Below are 20,824 nucleotides of genomic sequence, written 5' to 3'. Positions count from 1 at the left end.
AAAAATGAGAATGCCAGTACATCAGCTCAGGTTATAGTTTAAGCAAATGCAACTTTGAGTACACAAGTATAAATGTGACTAGGAACTACATTATAAATTCAAATGTAAAAGTATTAGTGCACAAGTTTACATAAATGTTTCTAGTTTCTAAAATAAATGTACTTTAATAACGTGAGGATGGTTTCTACCTCATTTCAAAGACTGCATTTCATTCAATAAGATTAAGGCACACACAATATATAATTTTCTAGTTCTACAATGAATGCATTTTAGTGTTGTGTTCAAGTGCAACACTTTACATTAAGAACGTTAGAACACACAAAAAGAATAATGCTAAATAAACAGAGATTGCTTAATGGTGACATTAGGGGGTGGAGCCAAAATTATGTTAAACCAGCAGAATATCGGTGCCTGAAAAACAGTCATGTTTTAAACAGACAAGGGAACCAAGGGATAAATAGGGACTAAGGGTAATCATAAAGTTATAAGGAACATGGGTCCCTAAGCATACATATAATACACTGATGCTCTTAATGCACACAAATCATGCACATGGTAAGTCGAAAACAAGTAGAGGCTTATTTATATGAACAAACTAAAATCGGTTCTTTTCAGGGTTTAAACCCCTACGTGCACACCATAGCAGGTATTGCATAAACAAAACTGACCCAAAAAAATTGTGACATCACAAATTGCATAGAATCAAGAAAGTCACATTTCATATTAAAAACAAAGCACTACTGAAACCAAAATAAATATTTTCTAAAGTCACAAGGGTCAGAGTGACTTAGTCGAAGGCGTTTCGATTCCCTCAACATATTGGATCATTATCAGGACAATACAATATTTGCCTGGTTATATTTATTGAATACAATAAATCTGTAAATATACTTTGCAACCCTTAAGACAGAGGCAGGTGCAGGCATTGATAGCCAACGTTGGCTGAATGATATAAGCGAGTACTTTGTTTTGCAATTAACTTGCAATGGCCTGAAAAAAGGCTCTAATGCAAAAGGGCTGAATGCCAAAACATGGTAGCAAAACAAGGTGGATGAGCCACAAGAATGCCGTGGTGGGGACGTAATGGGTTTACTGGGGTGCACCAATCGGGGCCTCATCAACCAGGAAATCATTTGGCTATCAATGCCTCCCTCTGTTTTAAGGCCTCCCTCTGTTTTAAGGGCTGCAATGTATATTTACTGATTATTGTATTCAATCAACTTAACCAGGCAAACATGCACCCTGATGATGATCTTGATGATCCCATATGTTGAGGGGATCTAAACGTCGTTGAATAAGTCACCCTGACCCTTGTCAATTTAGAAAATTATTATTTTGGGTGCAGTAGTGCTTTCTTTTCAATACGACAGGTGACTCTTTTGTTTCTATGCAATTCATGATGTCACAATTTTTTTTTGCCTGTTATGTTTATGCAATACTAGCTATAGTGACATAGGGGTGTATACCATAAAAAGATAAGCTTTTCTACTTGTCTTCGACTTTCCCAGTGAATGAGTTTTGTGCATTTAGGGCATCAGTGTATCTTATATATGCTTAGGAACCCGTGTTCCTTATAGCTTTATGAAAAACAGTCATACCACACGCCTGGAATGGTATCTTTTTTGGCACACTGTCTCCCAGCCTTGGTTTGTGTGATCTGTCAAAACCCATATTATGTCAGTCTGTTCTGCTGAATCAATTAAGCAAGCCATGTGAGAATAGGCAGACAAAAAAGGACAGACGAGCAGGCGTGATCAAACAGTGCTGCCTGACAAGATCAGCAAGATATAGAAGCAAATTGGTCGATGCAAGGTAGCAGAACAAAAGACAAAATGCAGGGGATGATTCAAGAACGCACACTGTTTCTGAAAGAAAAAGAAAAAGAACCATTGTTGAGTGTTTGCAATTCAATGCAGGGAACATAAATGAAGGGGTAAGAAACCAAATGCAAAAATAGCGAAATCGACAAAAAACAGCGTGCAGTATTCCAGAGACGACCGGAAGGGAAAATAGCTGTATAGTGGAAGCGCGAAGGTCTCGGTTTGGACTAATGATGTAAATGAGCATGTGCCTGCGCCACCCTGTGGGTGGTGCAGTGAGGAGTGTAAACTCTGTCAGGGCTGGAGCAAACACTGGATTGAAGGCAGGCGCAGCCGGCGAGAGGAGCGCAAGACGAGCAGGCTGCACGGCTGAGAGACAGCGAGAGTGCGTGCGCGCGTGAAGGAGATCCCGGACGCGAGAGGGAGAGGAGGCCGGCGGCATGGCTTCGTCTCAAGGGAAGAGCGACATGGAATTCGCAGACTGGATGGCAACTTTGCCAGAAAACATTCACAGCGTCCCTCTGACAAATTTAGCAATCCCAGGTAGGGCAGGGCAACTCCTCGTCCTTTTCATTTAATATTTTAAATGAAAGCACTGTTGCATGGCGCGTGCCCTTGTTTGTTGAATATGCGGGGCTAGTGTGTAATAAACCCTGAAGTCGGGTTGACGGATAAATTGCATTAACATAGACCGCCAGGTGACAGCTGTGCACAGCCCGTGCCGCGTAGACCACCAGCTCGCGTGCGTTAGACGTCTGCCAAATAACACAGCCCAGATTCCCCCCCTCACAGTGCACGCTTTTGTGAGTCCTTGCTTTGCATGAGCCTCCGCCGTGCATTACCACCCCTGTCTGCTTGCAGATATCACCCCCTGCACCGTGAACGGGCTGGGTCTAGTGATTCTTTTTCTGCAAAGACCCTCCCCAGGTTATTAATATTCTCCTCACATCCCTTAAAGGCGAGCGCTGACAGATACGAAGAAGGTAGCAAAGTTTGCTTTGTAATGTGCGTAAGACGCTGAGCAGGACGGTAGGAATGTTACCGGGAATTTGAAAGACATGTTACCGCAACCCGTCCAAAATAACGGGACACGAGGCAGAAAATACAGCCAGAACCTTCACAGTAACCTAATGGTAAAAAAAAACATTTGTTTCAAATGTGTCTGTACATCGCAAGGGAAAGCTAGAAGCTGCGTAACGATTAACCTGCTTTGACCTTGCAGAAGGTCCATGCCCTCTGCATGCCGGGGATGTGCCCTGAAGCCAGGCGTGGTCCCCAGCGCGAGCGCATCAGGGGCTGCATTAGGAAGATGGCACATGAAATGAAAAGCCGCGTGCGGAAGACATGAGCAAACCTTGCGGCTGCCAACGCAAAAGCGGGCAGTCGTTCCCCTGAATTTACACAATGGAAGATATGGGTGGAAGGAAATTGTGTATACATCTTGAGTAGGAAGCAAAGCTTGGGCAATGAAACTGTGGTAAGAACAGTATTTTAAAACCCATACGCCATGGGACTAAAATCGTATCTGTGCATCATTTTAACTCTTTCTGAGAATAACATTACCCCCGCGAATGAATGATTTGGGTCAGTTGGAATTATAAAAATGTGCTTAATGCACTGCATTACAATCAGGACCTTAGACGTTATTCTGTTTTGGAGCCAAGTTCACAAATTGATAGATTTGCCGCTCTTCCTAAATAATATGCCACCAATCGTGTGTTATAATGACTCACACAAAAACACAACCTGTTTCTAGCTTAAAAATATCAAAGCCTGAGATTGCTGAATATAGTGTCCTTTGCAGCTTTTGACTCGAAGCAAAAGTTACTTCATCTGTTGACTCCAGCAACTCATGTCTAAATTACGCCTTCATGGTGGTATCAGTCTCGTCCTGGAACTTCACTAAAGATACCATGCCACTGAGACACAATGCCTTTTGATTTGCTGAGAGTCGGGGACTGCATCCACTTTACATACTTTTCCTGGTAAATTGGGTCCTCCATGTAATGAGAAAGGCTATCAGGGATGCAAAATACACCCTTAGTCCCCTCCAGATCTTTGAGATCAGATGTAAAAAAAAATTGAAGAGTACTATTCGTTGTTGACGACAGAAACTGAGGAGGAGGAGTTTCTACCTACTTTGGTCAGAGACTTTAAACGTATTTCAGAATAAATTAATCAGACTTGTAATTATCTGAAAAGCACCCCATTCTCAAACCTTACTACTTATGTAATTGCAAGGTGAAGCTGTGTGACTGTTATCTCTGAGTATGCTTACTTCTCTTCCCAAGACAAAAAGCATTGTTGCTCTGAGAGCTGTTTCGAATGAAGCAGGCACTACACAAGTGTGATAAATAAATAAATAAATGTTTCAGGCACTAAATAAGTGGGGGAAAAACCATACTACAATCTTCTCTACAAAGTGCAAGGATACCCAAGTTAAAGGTAACATAACTTAAGGTATTATGAAAAAAATAAAATCAGCATTAAGACTGAAAGAAGCACATTTTTAATCCGGTTATGTCAGTTAATGATAGCAAAGTCTGTTTCGGAGGTTGACATGTTTCAACCCTGCATTTAAGAATAAATGGACTTTCCATCAACACAGTTATTAAAAGATTTGAAACAGTTGCAACCAGCAACATTATTAGTATATAAAGTGATGATGGAGGTCATAAAGTATGTGGAAAAAAATCCCAGATTGAGGGAAGGAGCAGTAAAACACTCCCTGAATTCACTTTATGTTGGAGAAATGATCAACATTTGAGCTAATGAGAGCGGGATCTAATGTGAATGGTGCCTACAATATCAAAAAGACACTCTGTTCAAAATACAAATACATTTTGAATCTTTCAATATACAAGGGATATATTTTCTCAAAGATGGTCACAATATTAGCTTTAACAAGCCATGTTCGGTATCATTTATTGAACCCAACTCTTCATGCCCGAAAAATGTATTTGACTTTGCAGACTGCATGTACTCACTCTATTCACCCTTTAAAAGCAGATTATACACGCAGTTTCCCATTACTACCAAGGTGTGAACAGAGAAGACTCAAAACCCAGTCTTCAGGAGATAGTAAGACATAGCTGCCATATACAGAATAAAAGAGGCCAACCGTTTATGAGAAATACTGTATCCAGGGAGGTATGTGTCTTCTGAATGCAGCTTTGTATATGTTTTACACATACTATTTTACTCCGGAAAGTGGAGCGGACATTATTGCTTAAATAGTGCTAAGCACTTTGAATAGTACCTCCTGAGTGCAAATAGTTTTCTTTCTTGAGAAACCTGTATGTATACACCAAAGCATCGGGATCGATTTTGTATCATTAGCTATGTTTGTTAAAACCAATTGTAATGATGGCCAGATGGCAAAGTAACAGAATGTGCTGCGTACCTTGCCTTCAACCCCATGATGCACAAGATAATTTGCACGTTGCTGCTGCATAATTCTGTCAACTGTGCGGCATTATTCGGTCCCGTACTACTGCATAAAAACAGTGACACTGAGTATACTGTGGTATTTTATAGTATTGCTTTTGATGTGCATTTTCTTGATTGGACAAATATGCAATTCCAAAAATACATAACAGGTCACATGATTTATAATCCAAAAAATGCCATCTCAGGGTTCTGATACATTTACTTACCACTCAGCATTCAGCCACATGTGGTATCATCTTGTCCCCAGAACCATGTGATGAAATCTTTGGACCACACTACACATTATATGTTATGTAGGTGAGCCATCACCCCAGATTAGCGCCACATTCCTCCTCCATATTGTGATGTCGCCATGTCTAAGGTCTTCTTTAAGCACCTTTCCTGGTTCTCCACAGACAGACGGAAGTGGGGATGGCGCTGCCTCTGCATGCACCACCTCCAGGCTTCCAGCAAGGACCCTTAATTTTCTTTTCTATAGGGACTGATTAGGAGTGAGAGATACCGAGGTAGAGAGCAGGGCGTAAAAACATAATACACCAAAAGGAGAGCGATCAACAAGGGTTCCAGGTGAAATATACAACACGTTTGGTGTCTGTGTCACTTGGAATCCAGAATGTTGAAAACAAACCTGTTGACGATATTTATTAATACTAAGACATTATGGGGGTCATTCTGACCCTGGCGGTAATTACCGCCATGGCGGAGGTCGGCGGTAGCACCGCCAACAGGCTGGCGGTGCACCGCTGGGCATTCTGACCGCGGCGGTTCAGCCGCGGCCAGAAACAGAAAGTCGGCGGTGTCCCGCCGACTTTCCGCTGCCCTTGAGAATCCTCCATGGCGGCGGTGCGCGCTCCGCCGCCATGGGGATTCTGACACCCCCTACCGCCATCCAGTTCCTGGCGGTTCTCCCGCCGGGAACAGGATGGCGGTAGGGGGTGCCGTGCCATGCCAATGGCATGGGCACTGCAGGGGCCCCCGTAAGAGGGCCCCAAAAAGAATTTCAGTGTCTGCCTAGCAGACACTGAAATTCGCGACGGGTGCAACTGCACCCGTCGCACCTTCCCACACCGCCGGCTCAATTCTGAGCCGGCGTCCTCGTGGGAAGGGTGTTTCCCGCTGGGCTGGCGGGCGGACTTTCGGCGGTCGCCCGCCAGCCCAGTGGGAAAGCCAGAATGACGCCGCGGTCTTTTGACCGCGGAGCGGTCTTTCGGTGGGAACCGCGTGGCGGGCGGCGACCGCCGTCCGCCGCGGTCAGAATGACCCCCTATATGTACATATGGTTTCTAATTTTTGTGAATAAATAATGGCTTTGGCACGTCTAATGTGATATACATTTACTATCATGTACTATCATTGGTGGGTGTGAGAGGGGCTCTGATTCATTCATGACAGGAAAAGTCTCTAGTGGGGGTTATGCCCCCAACAGTGGTAATAAATAGCATGTTACTCATTATGCGTATGTTTGCATAGTTTATGCCATGCTTTTCTTACATGGCCACTAGTTTTAAACACAAATATTTAAGAACTTGAGCAAATTGCCATTGCAAGTCCATAGTGGGAAGCAGTCAAGAGTCACAGTATGGTCCAAGTGCATCTCTCCTATACTATGGTAATAACGTGATTTGACCTTTGCAGTGCAGTAGTAAATGTCTTAGCTCGGGTGCATCACTACACTCGGTCCAGTGAGCATGCTTTATTGGGTCACATTTACTTTTACGTGCAGTACATAAATATATATGTATTTCTTAAATGATAGTGGCAGATTTTGCAGCATTGCTCGAGTACACTTGTTTCGCCTGCCGTTCACACGGGTGGGAACCAGCTGCACGTTGCAGAGGCATGCACAGCAGCCAAAGTTTGTGTGCACACAGTGATAATTGCTGTTTAATAAATAGACAGCAACGGGCCGGCTGCCCTGAAAGTGTGTGAACAGCTGAAGAAACGGAGGCATATACTCTCTCTGCCAGCAGCTGCTTCCGTGCATCCCAATTAAAGAGAAATTACACCGTGGAACTTTCTTAAGCGCTCCTCGAGAAACAGACGGAAGTTTCAGATGTTTCAAGACAGGAATCCAAAGAAACCATCAAGTATCTGTGCGCGCGCAGCATGTTGTATGATATGTTACTGAATTTATTAATAATTTTTGGGTGTGTGGTGGTCCCTAAACCTCTCTGCGTATTGGATTTTACCACTTCCCTGTAGATAGCTACATTATTAGAATAAAATATTACAATACAAATATATTATTACGTGTTTTGAAAAAATGTTAATGCTCAAAATATAAAAGAATATCACAGTGAATCACAGGGATCTAACGTCACAACAGCATCAAAGCCAGTGATTACAATATTCATTTCATGAGTGATGAACAAGGCATCCAGCTTCATGTCTTCTTCGTGTTATAGAATGGCTTACAAGGGCCAATGTCGGTGTTTAGTGCACAAAACATACTTCGCTTTCATAAATGTGACAGTGTAGTGCAGAGGAGGGCTGCTGGATGGTGGCGCCGGGCCTGCGTTAGGCTTCCGAGTGGCTCCGTTGACACACCGCACAGATGAGGAAAAAACACACATGTACTGCTGGCAACACCAAGCTTAGCAGAATTTTGTTATTTGTAACATTTTTAAAGCACATCCCTCACCTGAAAGCAGGGGTGTTGACAAAATACATCAACTAAAGCAATAAAAACAAAACACGAGAGCCCCAAGATAACACATATCATATCAGAGTGAAAATTAAGTAACCCGGCAGAGCCTAACTCACACAGTCATCATAACTTAAGTACAAACCCCTTAAGCAGGGAAGACAAAATAACATCGAAGTTTACAGGTTTTGAACAGGGACGTAGGAGACAATGGGGGTCATTCCGACCCCGGCGGTCAAGGACCGCCGGGGCCGGGGATGCGGGAGCACCGCCAACAGGCTGGCGGTGCTCCTCAGGACATTCTGACTGCGGCGGTTCAGCCGCGGTTCTGTCCTGCAGAATCCTCCATGGCGGCGCAGCTTGCTGCGCCGCCATGGGGATTCTGACACCCCATACCGCCATCCTGTTCCTGGCGGGTCGCCCGTCAGGAACAGGATGGCGGTATGGGGTGTTGTGGGGCCCCTGGCCCCTGGTGCCCATGGCATGGGCACTGCAGGGGCCCCCGTAAGAGGGCCCCACTTTGTATTTCAGTGTCTGCTTTGCAGACACTGAAATACGCGACGGGTGCCACTGCACCCGTCGCACATACCCACTCCGCCGGCTCCATTCGGAGCCGGCTTCCTCGTGGGGAGGGGTTTCCCGCTGGGCTGGCGGGCGGCCTTCTGGCGGTCGCCCGCCAGCCCAGCGGGAAAGCCAGAATGGCCTCCGCGGTCTTTCGACTGCGGAGCGGCCATATGGCGGCTCCCTCCAGGCGGGCGGCGACCGCCGCCCGCGGGGGTCAGAATGACCCCCAATACATTTATGTGAGGGACAGGGACAGCCTTGGGGACTTTTCAGTAGACCCTCTGCAATTTGCTCCTTGTTTGCAAATTGCAGGCTCCCATAAATGTACACAATCATATATATTGGAAGTGAAATAGGGGGAAAGGAAGGCATGTTGTCACAGTCTGAAAGTATCTTTTATTGTTATTTACACTCACAAAATAATTATCTCAAATGTGAAAATAACATTCTGGTTAACCTTGCATCTTCGTGAACCAAGCAAATAAGGGCAGGAGGATAAAAAAGAACATATTCTTTGCACCCCACACCCATCATGCCCCTCGCCTCATGGCAGTTGGAACCGCACTGGAGATATCAAAAGTGATTAGGTTGTAAACTGTGCTCAGAAACCATAGGTCACACTTCTCCTGTGTGTGATCTTGGGCAGCTCAGCTCCACATCAGTCATAACTAGAAGCATTTCAACTGAAGAGGCTCTTGGAGGTACAGGCTATATAAACATGGATTCTGTAATCCCTGTATAAACCGCAGTCACTAAGGGCCATATGTACGAACACTTTTTCCCATAGACACAGAATGGGTAAAAACCTTTGCTACATCTGGCCTTAAGTTCTTTAGAATTCGTTATTTGTGATGCACCAATCCACTGAGTATAAAGAAAATACATTCACTGGTTATAAAGAAAAGACATTAGGAAATAACTATGATAAGGTTATTACAGTTGAGTTCTGACACTACAATGGCTTCTGCCAGAGCTAGCAGCCAAGGTGAAAGGCAGATCAGGTCACAGAGCATAATTGATGCAGCTGTTTAAAGCAACAAATGGAATGTTTCTTTTCTTTCTTCTACTCTATTTTAATAGCTTGTAATGACAGAAGCTATGCACTAAGGTTTTAAGAGGTTTATTGGAAAGTTGCTGGTGTGGCATAGGGTAGATTATTTCAGAGTAGAGTGAAGAAAAGATAATATACTTCATTGTGCTTAAGTATGTAAAGATAACAACAACATAAATAATAATGCTAAGCATAACGTCCCAAGATGAAATATAGCTTATACCTGTTAGCCACGCTGTAGTCAAACCCTTCATTTCCTAGACAAAAAACATTAAGCATAAATGTAAGAAAAAGATACACTTCTAATACCTAGATTGTGTAGCGTAAAAAGGTCAAATCTGGGCTAATCTCGACTTCCCTGTTTCACCAACTGGTGTGATCTTAGGCAAATACAAATATTGTGTTTCACAGAGTCTTCTTTCTAGTCTGCAGGCTCAGGCTGAGTGGGACTCTGTTTCCTCTTTAGATCTTCATCATTGTCCTGCAGCTCCTCTTCAAGGCGTCCTGCAGGGCTCTTCTTCAAGGCGGCAGGTGATGCAGACATCAATCATCCAAAGCTCTTTTCTCCTCCTCGCTCCCTTTGTTCTCATGTGCGCCCGTAATGCCCACAGCTGCAAACAGGACAAACAAAAGGGTAGAGGGCGCCTCCTGACTTACCTACATTCTGTTACCATCAGATTGGAGGCAGGTCAGTGCAGGGCCATTATAAGTAGCACTTTTGCGTGCTAATGGCCCTGTGAATAATAGAAGTGAGAGGGGAAATTATTTTGTCCCCTTGTCCCCCCCACCCTCGTTCCCTCGTGTCCCCCAACCTCCAAAATCTGGAGGGATACATCCCTCTCATCCCACACACTTCCTACACCCATGTTTTTGAATAATCACAAGATGGTCCAACAGTACAATAAAGGGATTCCTACTGATACAGGGCCCACAACAAAAAAGATGTGGAAGGTTATTTCAATCTATAATGGTTTAGTAGTTCCAGTTAGAACAACAAATTTAGCCCTTAGTTAGCTTCAGATTTCATGCTATGTGCAACTTCTAATTAAAGGAAATGAGGTGCACCCCGTAACCCATGGACCTGGGTAATTAAATGAGTAAATAACCAATGGTCCTATAGGGGGGAGTACGACCCTTGTCTGAGAAAATCTCTTTATCCAGTCTTCCAAACTGTGCAAATTTTGCAACAATTTATATTGGATTATCAATAGATGCATACTTCTCAAGTAAAAAATAGTCATTTTCATACTTTGAAGCATTAAGGTGCTCCTATGCAGTGAAAGTGAATAGAGTGACAGCATTTGTTTGAGCAAATGTGCTTTGTGCAATATATACAAGATGTGGTTAAAACATAAATTATTTGCGATCTTCTATAAGAGGACTCATATTAATTCTGAAGTCCAGAAGTCACTTATTATCTCTTTAGAATAATCCACAACATCAATATGTCGAAGTTTCAACCCCATGTGTGTTGACCAATCTATCCGGGGTCATCATCAGGACTGTCAGCTTTTTATAGGTAGCACCAGTCAATCAACGTATTCTGTCTTATGATATTTGCTTAGTGATCTCATCCTCCATTGGCCTTACATCCTGTTAGTCTGTCCTTTCCTTGTAAACCTCCATATGGTTTGTTTTTCCGTACAGAAGGACACTTGCTTGCATCTCTGAATCAGCTTCTAGGCAAGATGCATTAGAGTGAATGGTGTGAGGGCGAGCGGTATCGGAAACACAAACTTCCTAACTTGCAAGGGAGCTTAAGTATGTACACATTGGTATTTATATAGCATAAATCTTGCGGGGGGGGCTCACCACATAAAATGGGGTATTGTGAGGCAACACAAGACCACACACACATGGGTGGCTCATACGTTAGGGCCGAGGAGCGTCGCCCCCACCCCACCACAGCAGCAGGAGCTGCAAACCTTTAGAAATAAAACAATAATGAACTCTGTTTATGATCGTTTTATTTTTAAAGGAAGGGGCGGGGTCATGGGGGTGACGAACAGTGAGGGGAGTGCACAGAGCACTCCCCTCAGTGCACATGTATGTTTGGCCTGCTGTCTTGGGCCGGCCAAAAAACATGCTCACAAAGGCTCTCTCCAACCTGGCAATGTGTTGCCAAGTTGGAGAGAGCCGGTCCCGGCCCCCAGTCTGCAATGGAGTGCCCAACCAGGGTGCTCCAGCCAATCGTAACGCTGCTCTGAGCAGCGTCTTGATTGGTACAGGGCAGGCAGGGAGTCTGGAGTGCGGTGGCAGCACGGCAATGACTAGGTAAATCTTTTTGTTGTGCTTGCCCCTACCCCCACTCCGCCACTTTGCTGAGTCGCCAGCAGCGACTGCACATACATCAAGTGGGCTTTGCCATTTGTAAATTACAATACACATGACATATTTACAATTGCATTTTACCTCTTTAAATTTTATCGCACTGCAAGATTAAATTATTTTTTCTAGTCATGTTATATATCGTGAATCAAACCCAGGTTCCCAGCTTTAAAAGTCAGCACCTTAACCACTAGACCACATTTCCCCCCTGAGCAAAAGCACCTCTTCCTACCTGTCCTGCATCATCTTACCCTAGGTGTGAGTGGTGAAGGAAGAGCATTGAGAGGTTGAGCACCACTAAAGTAGCCTTCCATGATTGGAAATATATTTTTTCTAATGTATGGTAAGGGGTAGGAAATCAAAGAGAGGTAGGGCTGATTGAGGAATGCCATATTTTGTATTCTTCCTTTAACCTCTCTGCCACCAAAGAACTGTTCTTTTGGACCGACATAAAACCGGGGGTGTTCGTAGGTGGACATCTCAATATTACATTGTAGAAGTATATGAATCAATAAAGAGGAGTTTTCTTACTCAGGAATACAATTGACATGAGAAGCAATTCAAGCTTTCCATCCAGTGCATGCAATCTCGTTTCTCTCTTTGGAAAATAACCCCTTAATAAATAATTCCAAATAGATTGTAAAATCTCTGTTATTCAGTGCTTTTGCTACTTTTTCCATTGATGAAAGACTTGCAAAGTAATGTTCTGAAGTGCAATTTACAGCTTTGTGATGCTTCAGAAATTGATTTCTATGTTGTATATGGATTTTAATTTTGTAAAAGAGTGATGACAATTTTGGTAACTCAAATATTTTGTTCACTTGCAGTTATACATAGGATGTATCCTCGGTTTGTCATCGGGCAAAACTTCAGGGGGGAAGTTTGGGGTTTTGCATCTCCGTAATGTATTTTCTGATGAGTAGCTGGGTACAGGTGCTTCTATTTGGGTATGGTGAGGTGCCTGACTGATTTCACAATTAATGTTTACATACACGCAGACAAAAACACACACACACTCTCTCCCTTTCTGTTTTGAAAGTCCTCAAAAATGCTGGTCATTTTGCAAAATATTGTCTTTTTTCTTGCTTAGTACACCTACAACTCTGTATTTCTCTCTCTTTCCACTACCCTTTAGGCCCCACTCCTGCGCCCTAATTGTTTATATAATGAATTTTAACATTACATGCCAGCATGATTGTTGGAGTCTTACCCCCCACATACACAGTCATACACACCAAGCTACGCCCGTTTGCCCTGCCTAGCTTTATGAAAAAAGACCTGACATATCATAACATAACTACAATCACAACACATATACCATTCCATGGCAACTGACCAAGTTAAAAGCCACTGCAAATAAAATGATGCAGCATGATATAACAACCAGTAGGGTATGTTGATGTATATCAGTGTTGTCATGGCAGATTATAGCCAAATGTAATCACAGTGAACTCACACTAAACATTGCAGAGAGTGTTCCTTGTTGAAATTAGCTGCCTGGCGAGTTGTGCAGCTAAACACTTAATTTTTTTTACTATCTTTGCCAGTTTCTCAAAATTTGAACATTCCTGCTCCTTCTTAGGACAATTTACAATCCATTTCCTGATTCTAACAGTTCCAGGATCTGACTTTCAACAACAGGAGTGGGATTGAAGCTGGAGAGTGACAGCTATTATGGCTCCCTGACACCTCCAAGGATAGCTCTTAGGAGAAAACTGCTGCTCACCAACCAGTTCCTAGCAGCCTTATGTGCCCTCCTTCTTGGGGGGGGGGGCATCTGGCTGCAGGGAAAGGGTGTCAGGTAAAGCTAAACCTCAGCTCCTGAATAGTGTACTTGTATTTGTGAAGGGTGAAGTTTCCTGACTTCACAGACAATATTTTCGTTTGACTCAGTTCTATTTTAAATACATTTAAATGGCGTTGGAGAAATATGAAATGTTGTGCACTTTTGAAAGATTATCTACATAGCTAGTGGTTACCCTGAAAGTGTGACATGAATATATCTCTTGTGAACTAAATTTGGACACACAAGAGCCTATGCTAAGGAAGAGCCCCCTAAATGTTGCCAAAGGAGCTTCTTACCTATGTAGATTATTATGGAGGCTGAGCAGTTTAGATAAACTACACAATGTGCATCTTGATGATAAACATTCTATGGCAATTGAATTATACAAGACACAAGTTACAGGCAAGGATGATTGTGACATTCCAATAAGAACAGCCATGACATCTCACTTACAAGGGAAATCAATGAGCAAGATGGTGGGGGAGAGAATGACAGTGACATTAGGTCTTGGCAACAGAATATAGAAGAAACAAGCATTGGCATAGCCAATAGGTCTTGCCTTTGGGACATTATAAATGCATCACCATCTCCCAGTACCTAAAAAAACAAACAAGCTCATCACATGTCCGCTACTTACACGAACAGTAGGTAAACTCTGCCCAACATCAGCTATTGATGGTTTTACAGGCTACATTGGCCCGTAATTGAACAAAAAGTAACGTGGTGGGAGGGGTGAGTGGTGGGGATGGAAGCACAGGGATAGTGGAAGGGGCTGAAATGCTTCATGCACTACACGGAAACTTGGCAGAGCACTACTGTAATGAAAATTTAAAGTCGATCAAAGTGGATACTGTCTTCAAAACAAGTTAGCGGCCCGAGAGGATGTTGTGTAACATACAGGGCTGCCAACTTTAGGACTGGAGAACTGAGTTTGAGTCTCAGCGTCGGCTCTCCCCATGCCTACAAACACATGCCATAGAAATAAACAATGGCTAATCCAAACGATATACATTAATAATAACTCCCTTTGAGAATGTGTACAGAACTGGGTGAACCAATGGCGCTGTACCATTTCAAAGAGAATGGATATATACAGTCTGCAAATCAAGTTAGCAGTCTGAGAGGATTTGGCATAACATACAGGGTTGCCGACTTTGGGACTGGTGAAGCGGGTTCAAATTTGGCATCAGCTCTCCCTGTGCCTACAAAAATCATGTCTTTCATAACAAATAGAATTAAACAATGATGAAACCCCGCAAAAATACGGAACAGAAGCAAAATTACAAATGCAGGTTAGTACTGCGGCAATGGTTGAACCCCCTTTGTGAATGCGTATAGGATGGGGAGTACAAACGGTGCAGGACCAATCCAAAGAACAAAGAAAAAAAGAGTGTGTTGACCAAACCATAAATAAAAAGAGTAGAGGGACATGTAACAGCGGAAGTAGCCATGAATGTGAAAACCACATACAGAAGAGGGACAAATAGTAACGTTTCACCTAATGAAAAGAAAGGAATTTAGAAAGACACACAAAAGGAACAAATGAAAAGCGATGGGCGTGATGAAAGCCCACATAAAAATAAGCATGTCTTGAAGCAACAGCACATGTTCTGCCTAGCGAGCCCTAAAAAGACCTCAACAACACAACTTAACAGTGGTTTATACATATATGAATAGGATACAGCCTCATGACCCTCATATTGTACAATCCAAAATGTTAATATTCCAATAATCAAATCTGTCAACCTTTTGCAGGTCCTTTCCTAAATAGATCTTATTTATTCTTCATATACATATGCATCCTCAACTGCATATGATTCCCTTGGTTTATGTTATATTGAACAGGTGGCTTGTGTTGAATTCACACTTATTGTAATTTCCTACTTTTCTTCTTCCAAAGTAAAGGCTTAAATGTCTGTTCTGCAAATATGTTCCCCATAAAAAGCATAAAATAACAAATGAACCAATTAGAGTAATAATCAGATGCACCTTGCTGATTCTAGTTAGAGGCATTCTTCAAAAGCATGTGTGGAATGATATATCTTTGAACAATATTTGTGTCCCACTTGTCAAACTGTAGGCATCTGCAATGATAGAATGAATGAGGGAGATTTAAAAAGTGCATGGATACTCAGAGGAGTATCCTGGTTTTCCTGGCTCATAGACCTAAGGAAGCACAGACACCAAGTTACTTTAATGAGAAAAGATACATTATTAAAGTTTCTTGGGAGACTGATTCATGAGAGATCGAATGAGGAAAGCAAGGGAGCCAATTCCATTTGCCCCTAGCCTCCACCATGAAAGACTGCTCACCGCAACTTGCATGGCAAAAACTCGGGATGGTAGCCAGAAGAGCGGGTGCTGAATGTGGGAGCCTGAAAGGATGATAAAGCTTAGTTCTTGCAATGAGATACTGAGGATCCTGCAGGTGAAAAGCCCGATGCAGGATGGTCAGTGATTTAAAAAGAATCCTCTTTTTACTAGGAAGCCAGTGTAGCTCCTGCAAGTAGTGGAACATATGTGCTGCTGCAGGATGCCTAAAAGCTATTGGTCAGATGTATTTACACACCAAAAAGTGAAAGAAACAGCTGCTAACCTCTGAGGCTGATATCAGTTGTCTTCAGGAAGTTTGAGGAACAAGCAACTTTGCTTTAGATAATTACCACATGATGAGTATCCCTGCCTCAACTAATAAAAATGGCCACTCTAACAATGGAACTGCTATCCTCTTATCAGTTGGCCACAATTGGAACTAAAACATGTTTTTCTTTTCCAAGTAATCAGATACAAGGCATAAGGTTCATTATTCAGTGCCTCATCCTCAGATCAAAACTATTTCTTGATTATTTAGACTTTACCCCCCAGTAAAAAGAATAAACCCATATTAGTACATTTTGGATATATTGCTTATGTTCAAGAATCCTCCTGACTGGCTTAGATGTATTATATGGAATTCCAGTGCTTTATTATCAGTGTGTGAAATGCTCCCACCTTACACAGATTAGATGTACGAAGCAGAGGATGACATGATTGAGGTATTTCAGTTATGACTTCTGAACCTAGCTTCTAAAGCTAGTGAGAAAAACATACCCCAAAACAAGTCAGGGCATAATCAGGGAAGAAGCGGACTGCCTCCTATCTAGAGAGTTGAACAAGTTGAACACACACACTTTCTATATCCTCTAGAATATTGAGGAAGTAAGATAAACAGCTATAAAGTAAGCAAAATAGACACTGGGCCACAATGGCACAAAGACATAATGTTGAGATCACATGCTAAAATAAATTCTGAACAATTTTCATTAAAAAACACAGGTTCCTGCTCATCTAGAATTTAGGATTCAGTAGTTGCAATCCTGCAGCAAGTATGGTAAGAACACATCTTAATCTCTAATCCATAAATAACGTACAGAGTGGTGTTATTTTCTCTATTGATCAATATCCTTCTCTTGTTAATATCCCAACACAACCTCCTCCTGCCAAAGAAAAGGCAAACTATTTTTGAAATGCAAGACACTCTGGAGCTATGAAGCCAGATTGGATTTTGACAGTGCTCAAAAGGGACTTTGACATCTGAATGATTTACAGGCCCTAGTCTTCTAATACTGTTGTAAGACAGTAATTATTCCTACTTCCTAGGCAGAAGGCAAAATTATTCCCTTTTTCAAAAAGGGCTTCTACAAATGACTAAAAAACAACAGACAGATAGCAGTACTTGATGCAGTAGGGAAGATGTTTGAATAATGCATCTTACTAAACCCACATGAATGGGCAACTGAGAAACATGTTATCCACCTCAAACAATCTGAGCTCAAACCTAAATGTTCTACTCTTGACAATATAGCTGTTTTAGAAACTATACTTGAAAAATATGTGCATTAAAAAAAAAAAATGTCACACCTTTTATTGATTTAGGCCACATCGAGTGACCCCCCACCTGTGTTAAAAAATTGCTCATGTGGGAATTCTAATGACCCTGATAAACTTCATAATAGGTTTACATTCATCCATCAGGTACAGGGTACTACTGGCTGGAAATAGAGGGATCTCTGACCTTATAAACACTTGGATGGATTAAGCAAGGGTTTCTCTTAGCCCTACTATATTTCAATCTATATTTATATCATTCACCATGGCTATTTTTTCATAACAACCCACCACAGTAGGTTCCCTTCATTGCCATTCTTTACTGTTTGTTGATGGTTACATTTTGTTTGATCTAATACCTATTTCCAATGCAATCACTATTTACTACATCACTTACAACCTCACTTTTTCAGGAGATTAGTGTCCGAAGTAGCAAGATTGTAGTATCTTTTACTGGTAGAAAAGATGTTCTTTTTAACTTGTTGCTGGTTATTGAGAAAATGGAGTGCATTAAAAACATACACCTTTTTAGGGAGGGTGTATTCTTATGATCTTGGCACAAAGCCCCATATTGTTCAACAAAGATGCAAGGCATTGGCACACAGTGGGGCTTTAAATACATTTATTTTAATCACTTGGTAGACAACATTTTAAATATGTTCTCACTATACATAAATCAACAATTTCTGCTCATTACTCTATGGAGTAGAACATATACCTCATCTTGTTTGGACAACATCCCAATGCTAGGTCCTTATGCTAAAGAAATGGCAAACTACATTTGAAATACAAGACTCTCTGGAGCAATAGTACCAGATTGCATCCCAACAGTAGTGCTCAAGAGGGACTTTGACCCCTGCAGTGACTTACGGGCCCCCGTCTTCCAACACTGGTATACAACAGGAATTATTCCTAGTTCTTGGTCAGGAAGTATAATTCATCCCTTATTCAAAAATAGTCCCACAAATTACTACAAAAAACAGGAAGCACAACTTGATAAAGTAGAGAAGATATTTGCATAGTTCATTTTACTAACCTGCAGGATTGGGCAACTGTGCAAAATATACTTCCCTGTAAACCATCTGGTTTCAAAGTACTTAACTCCTGACAATACAGCTATTTGACAAAATATACTTGAAAATATGTGCAAACAAAGAAACTAATTTGTTTTCAGACCTTTCATTGATTTCATTGATTTAGACAATATTGATTGACCCCACATGTGGAGAAAATTGGCTTATTTGGGAATTCCAATGTCCCTTCTAAAATTCATAATAGCTTTACATTCATCTACCAGATGAAGGGTACTACTGGGGGACGATAGAGCTCTCTCAGACCATTCAAACATTTGTCTGGATTAACCAGGGGTGTCTCTTAGCCCTATTATGATTTTCTCTATATTTATATAATTTACTATGAATATTTTTGCATTTGAACAACTACACACCACAGTAGTTTCCCTTCGTTGCCATTCTTTATTGTTTGTTGCTGGTTTAATTTTGTTTGATGTCAGACCTATTTGCAATGTAAGCACCATGTACTACACCACTTACACCCTCTCTTTTTCTTAAGATTAATGCCCAAAATAGCAAGATTGTAGTATCTTGTGCTAGAAGAAAAGATGGCCTTTTTCGCTGGTTGCTGGTTATTGACTAAATGGAGCACATTAAGACGTAGTCCTATTTAAGTAGGGTGTTTTCAGATGATCGTGGTATAAACCCCCATATTGTTCAATAAAATGTAAAGCATTGACGCTGAGTGGGCTATTATGACTTCGGCAGACGGAAAAGGCCATCCACCAAAGTCCAGAAAGGCAGGTTGCCGCCAGTGCGGCCGCCTTCATGCCGACCCCATTTAGAGTTTCCTGCTGGGTCAGCCCAATTGTGGCCAGTGGTCCAGCGGGAAACAGCTTACAAGTCATCATAGAGCCAGCAGCAATGCTGTAGAGTGTAGGGTGCACCAGCACCCATGGAGATGTTCACTGTCTGCAAAGCAGACAGTGAACATCGCGGAAGGGCTGGCCGGGAGAGCCCCTGCACTGCCCATGCCAAGTGCATGACCAGTGCAGGTGCCACCCTGAGGTCCCCTGCACCCTGTCTCTGCCAGCAGATACATGGCGATGCTACCACCATGTAACCGCTGGCGGAGAAGAGACTTGTAATTCCCAGGGCAGTGCTGTAATCAGCGCTGCCCTGGCGGATTAAGACCGCCAGCCCCACCAGTCCCTCCTGTGGAGGAAAACTGGTGGTGCCGGAGGTCCAACCATGGTGCCACTGCCACAGTCGTAATGTGGCTGTCGGACTGCCACATTGGTGGTGGTCCGACCACCACCTCGACACGCCGTAATGACCCCCTTTAGTGTGGCTTTATAAACCTTTTTAATATCACTTGGGAAACAACATTTAAAGAAATTTCTCAATGTATATAAATCAAATATTCCTTTACTATATGAAGTAAAATATATCCCTCATCTTATCTGAACCCATTAAAAAAAAGAAGGGATGATGTTACTCTCTCTTTTTGCAGTTGGTTCTTCAGTCCCAGTCCAAGCCCTACAGTGAGATTTTGGACTATCAGGCATTATTTTCTCTCTCTAGCTGCAGTGACTCCTTGGGGGCAACACCTGATACATTCTAAGTAAAAGCTAAAAAAGATAGCACTTAAAAAACAAATTACTATCACATACCAGTATAAGTTGTGTTTTCTACCAGAATATTAATTATGCAACTGTTGTTGAATGCACTATAGGAAATTTAGAAGACTGGTCCCTTAGAAAAATACAATTAGTCTTCAAAAAAGCAACCTCCCTGGCCATTCAAAAGCTAGATATCGCTCATTATTGAACTCATAAGTAATATAATGTTAATGGCAACTCAGGTTTAATAATTATGGTGCAACCATGCCTCAGTCCAGCACTTGATTATAAAACCAAAAAAATTATATCTTTACTGAGAACAGACATATAGAGCTAGAATCCTGAAAGAGCCAAACTGTACCCAGTGGGTATGTCCTATTTATGATGTAGGTGTGCAGAACTCTGACCATATTATGTTCTTGTGCCAGTCCCTAGAATAGCAACAATTTCCCCTTTTTACTAAATGGGAAATACATTTTCCAAGTTAATTGTATGCACTTTTTATGTTTCCTTCTAATGAACATTTTTATTTCTGTTGTTTAAATTGTTAAAGAGTGTTTTCTGCTTCACACTGACATTTCTTGAAAAGTGTCTTATTTATATTTTACTGCTTGATAAATGTATTGTCTCCTTTTGGTGGTCTCATTTGAGGTTTATATCAGTTAATTGGACTTAAAGT

At 42.1% G+C, this 20,824-nt stretch overlaps 1 protein-coding gene across 1 annotated transcript in view; it reads left to right on the top strand.

The window, feature by feature from the left end:
- The first annotated feature begins 1,724 nt into the window (after positions 1–1,724).
- PLCXD3 (phosphatidylinositol specific phospholipase C X domain containing 3) overlaps positions 1,725–20,824 on the top strand; it is a 576,770-nt gene continuing 557,670 nt past the window's right edge. The window contains exon 1 of the mRNA XM_069221446.1: positions 1,725–2,363. Coding sequence (XP_069077547.1) covers positions 2,261–2,363 — 103 coding nt within the window. The 5' untranslated portion in view covers positions 1,725–2,260. The remainder of the gene's footprint in view (positions 2,364–20,824) is intronic.

Source organism: Pleurodeles waltl, chromosome 1_1 (genome assembly GCF_031143425.1).
Source record: "Pleurodeles waltl isolate 20211129_DDA chromosome 1_1, aPleWal1.hap1.20221129, whole genome shotgun sequence".
Taxonomy (NCBI): domain Eukaryota; kingdom Metazoa; phylum Chordata; class Amphibia; order Caudata; family Salamandridae; genus Pleurodeles; species Pleurodeles waltl.
The sequence above is the reverse complement of the archived record's forward strand: the minus strand, read 5'-3'. Positions and strand labels throughout refer to the sequence as shown.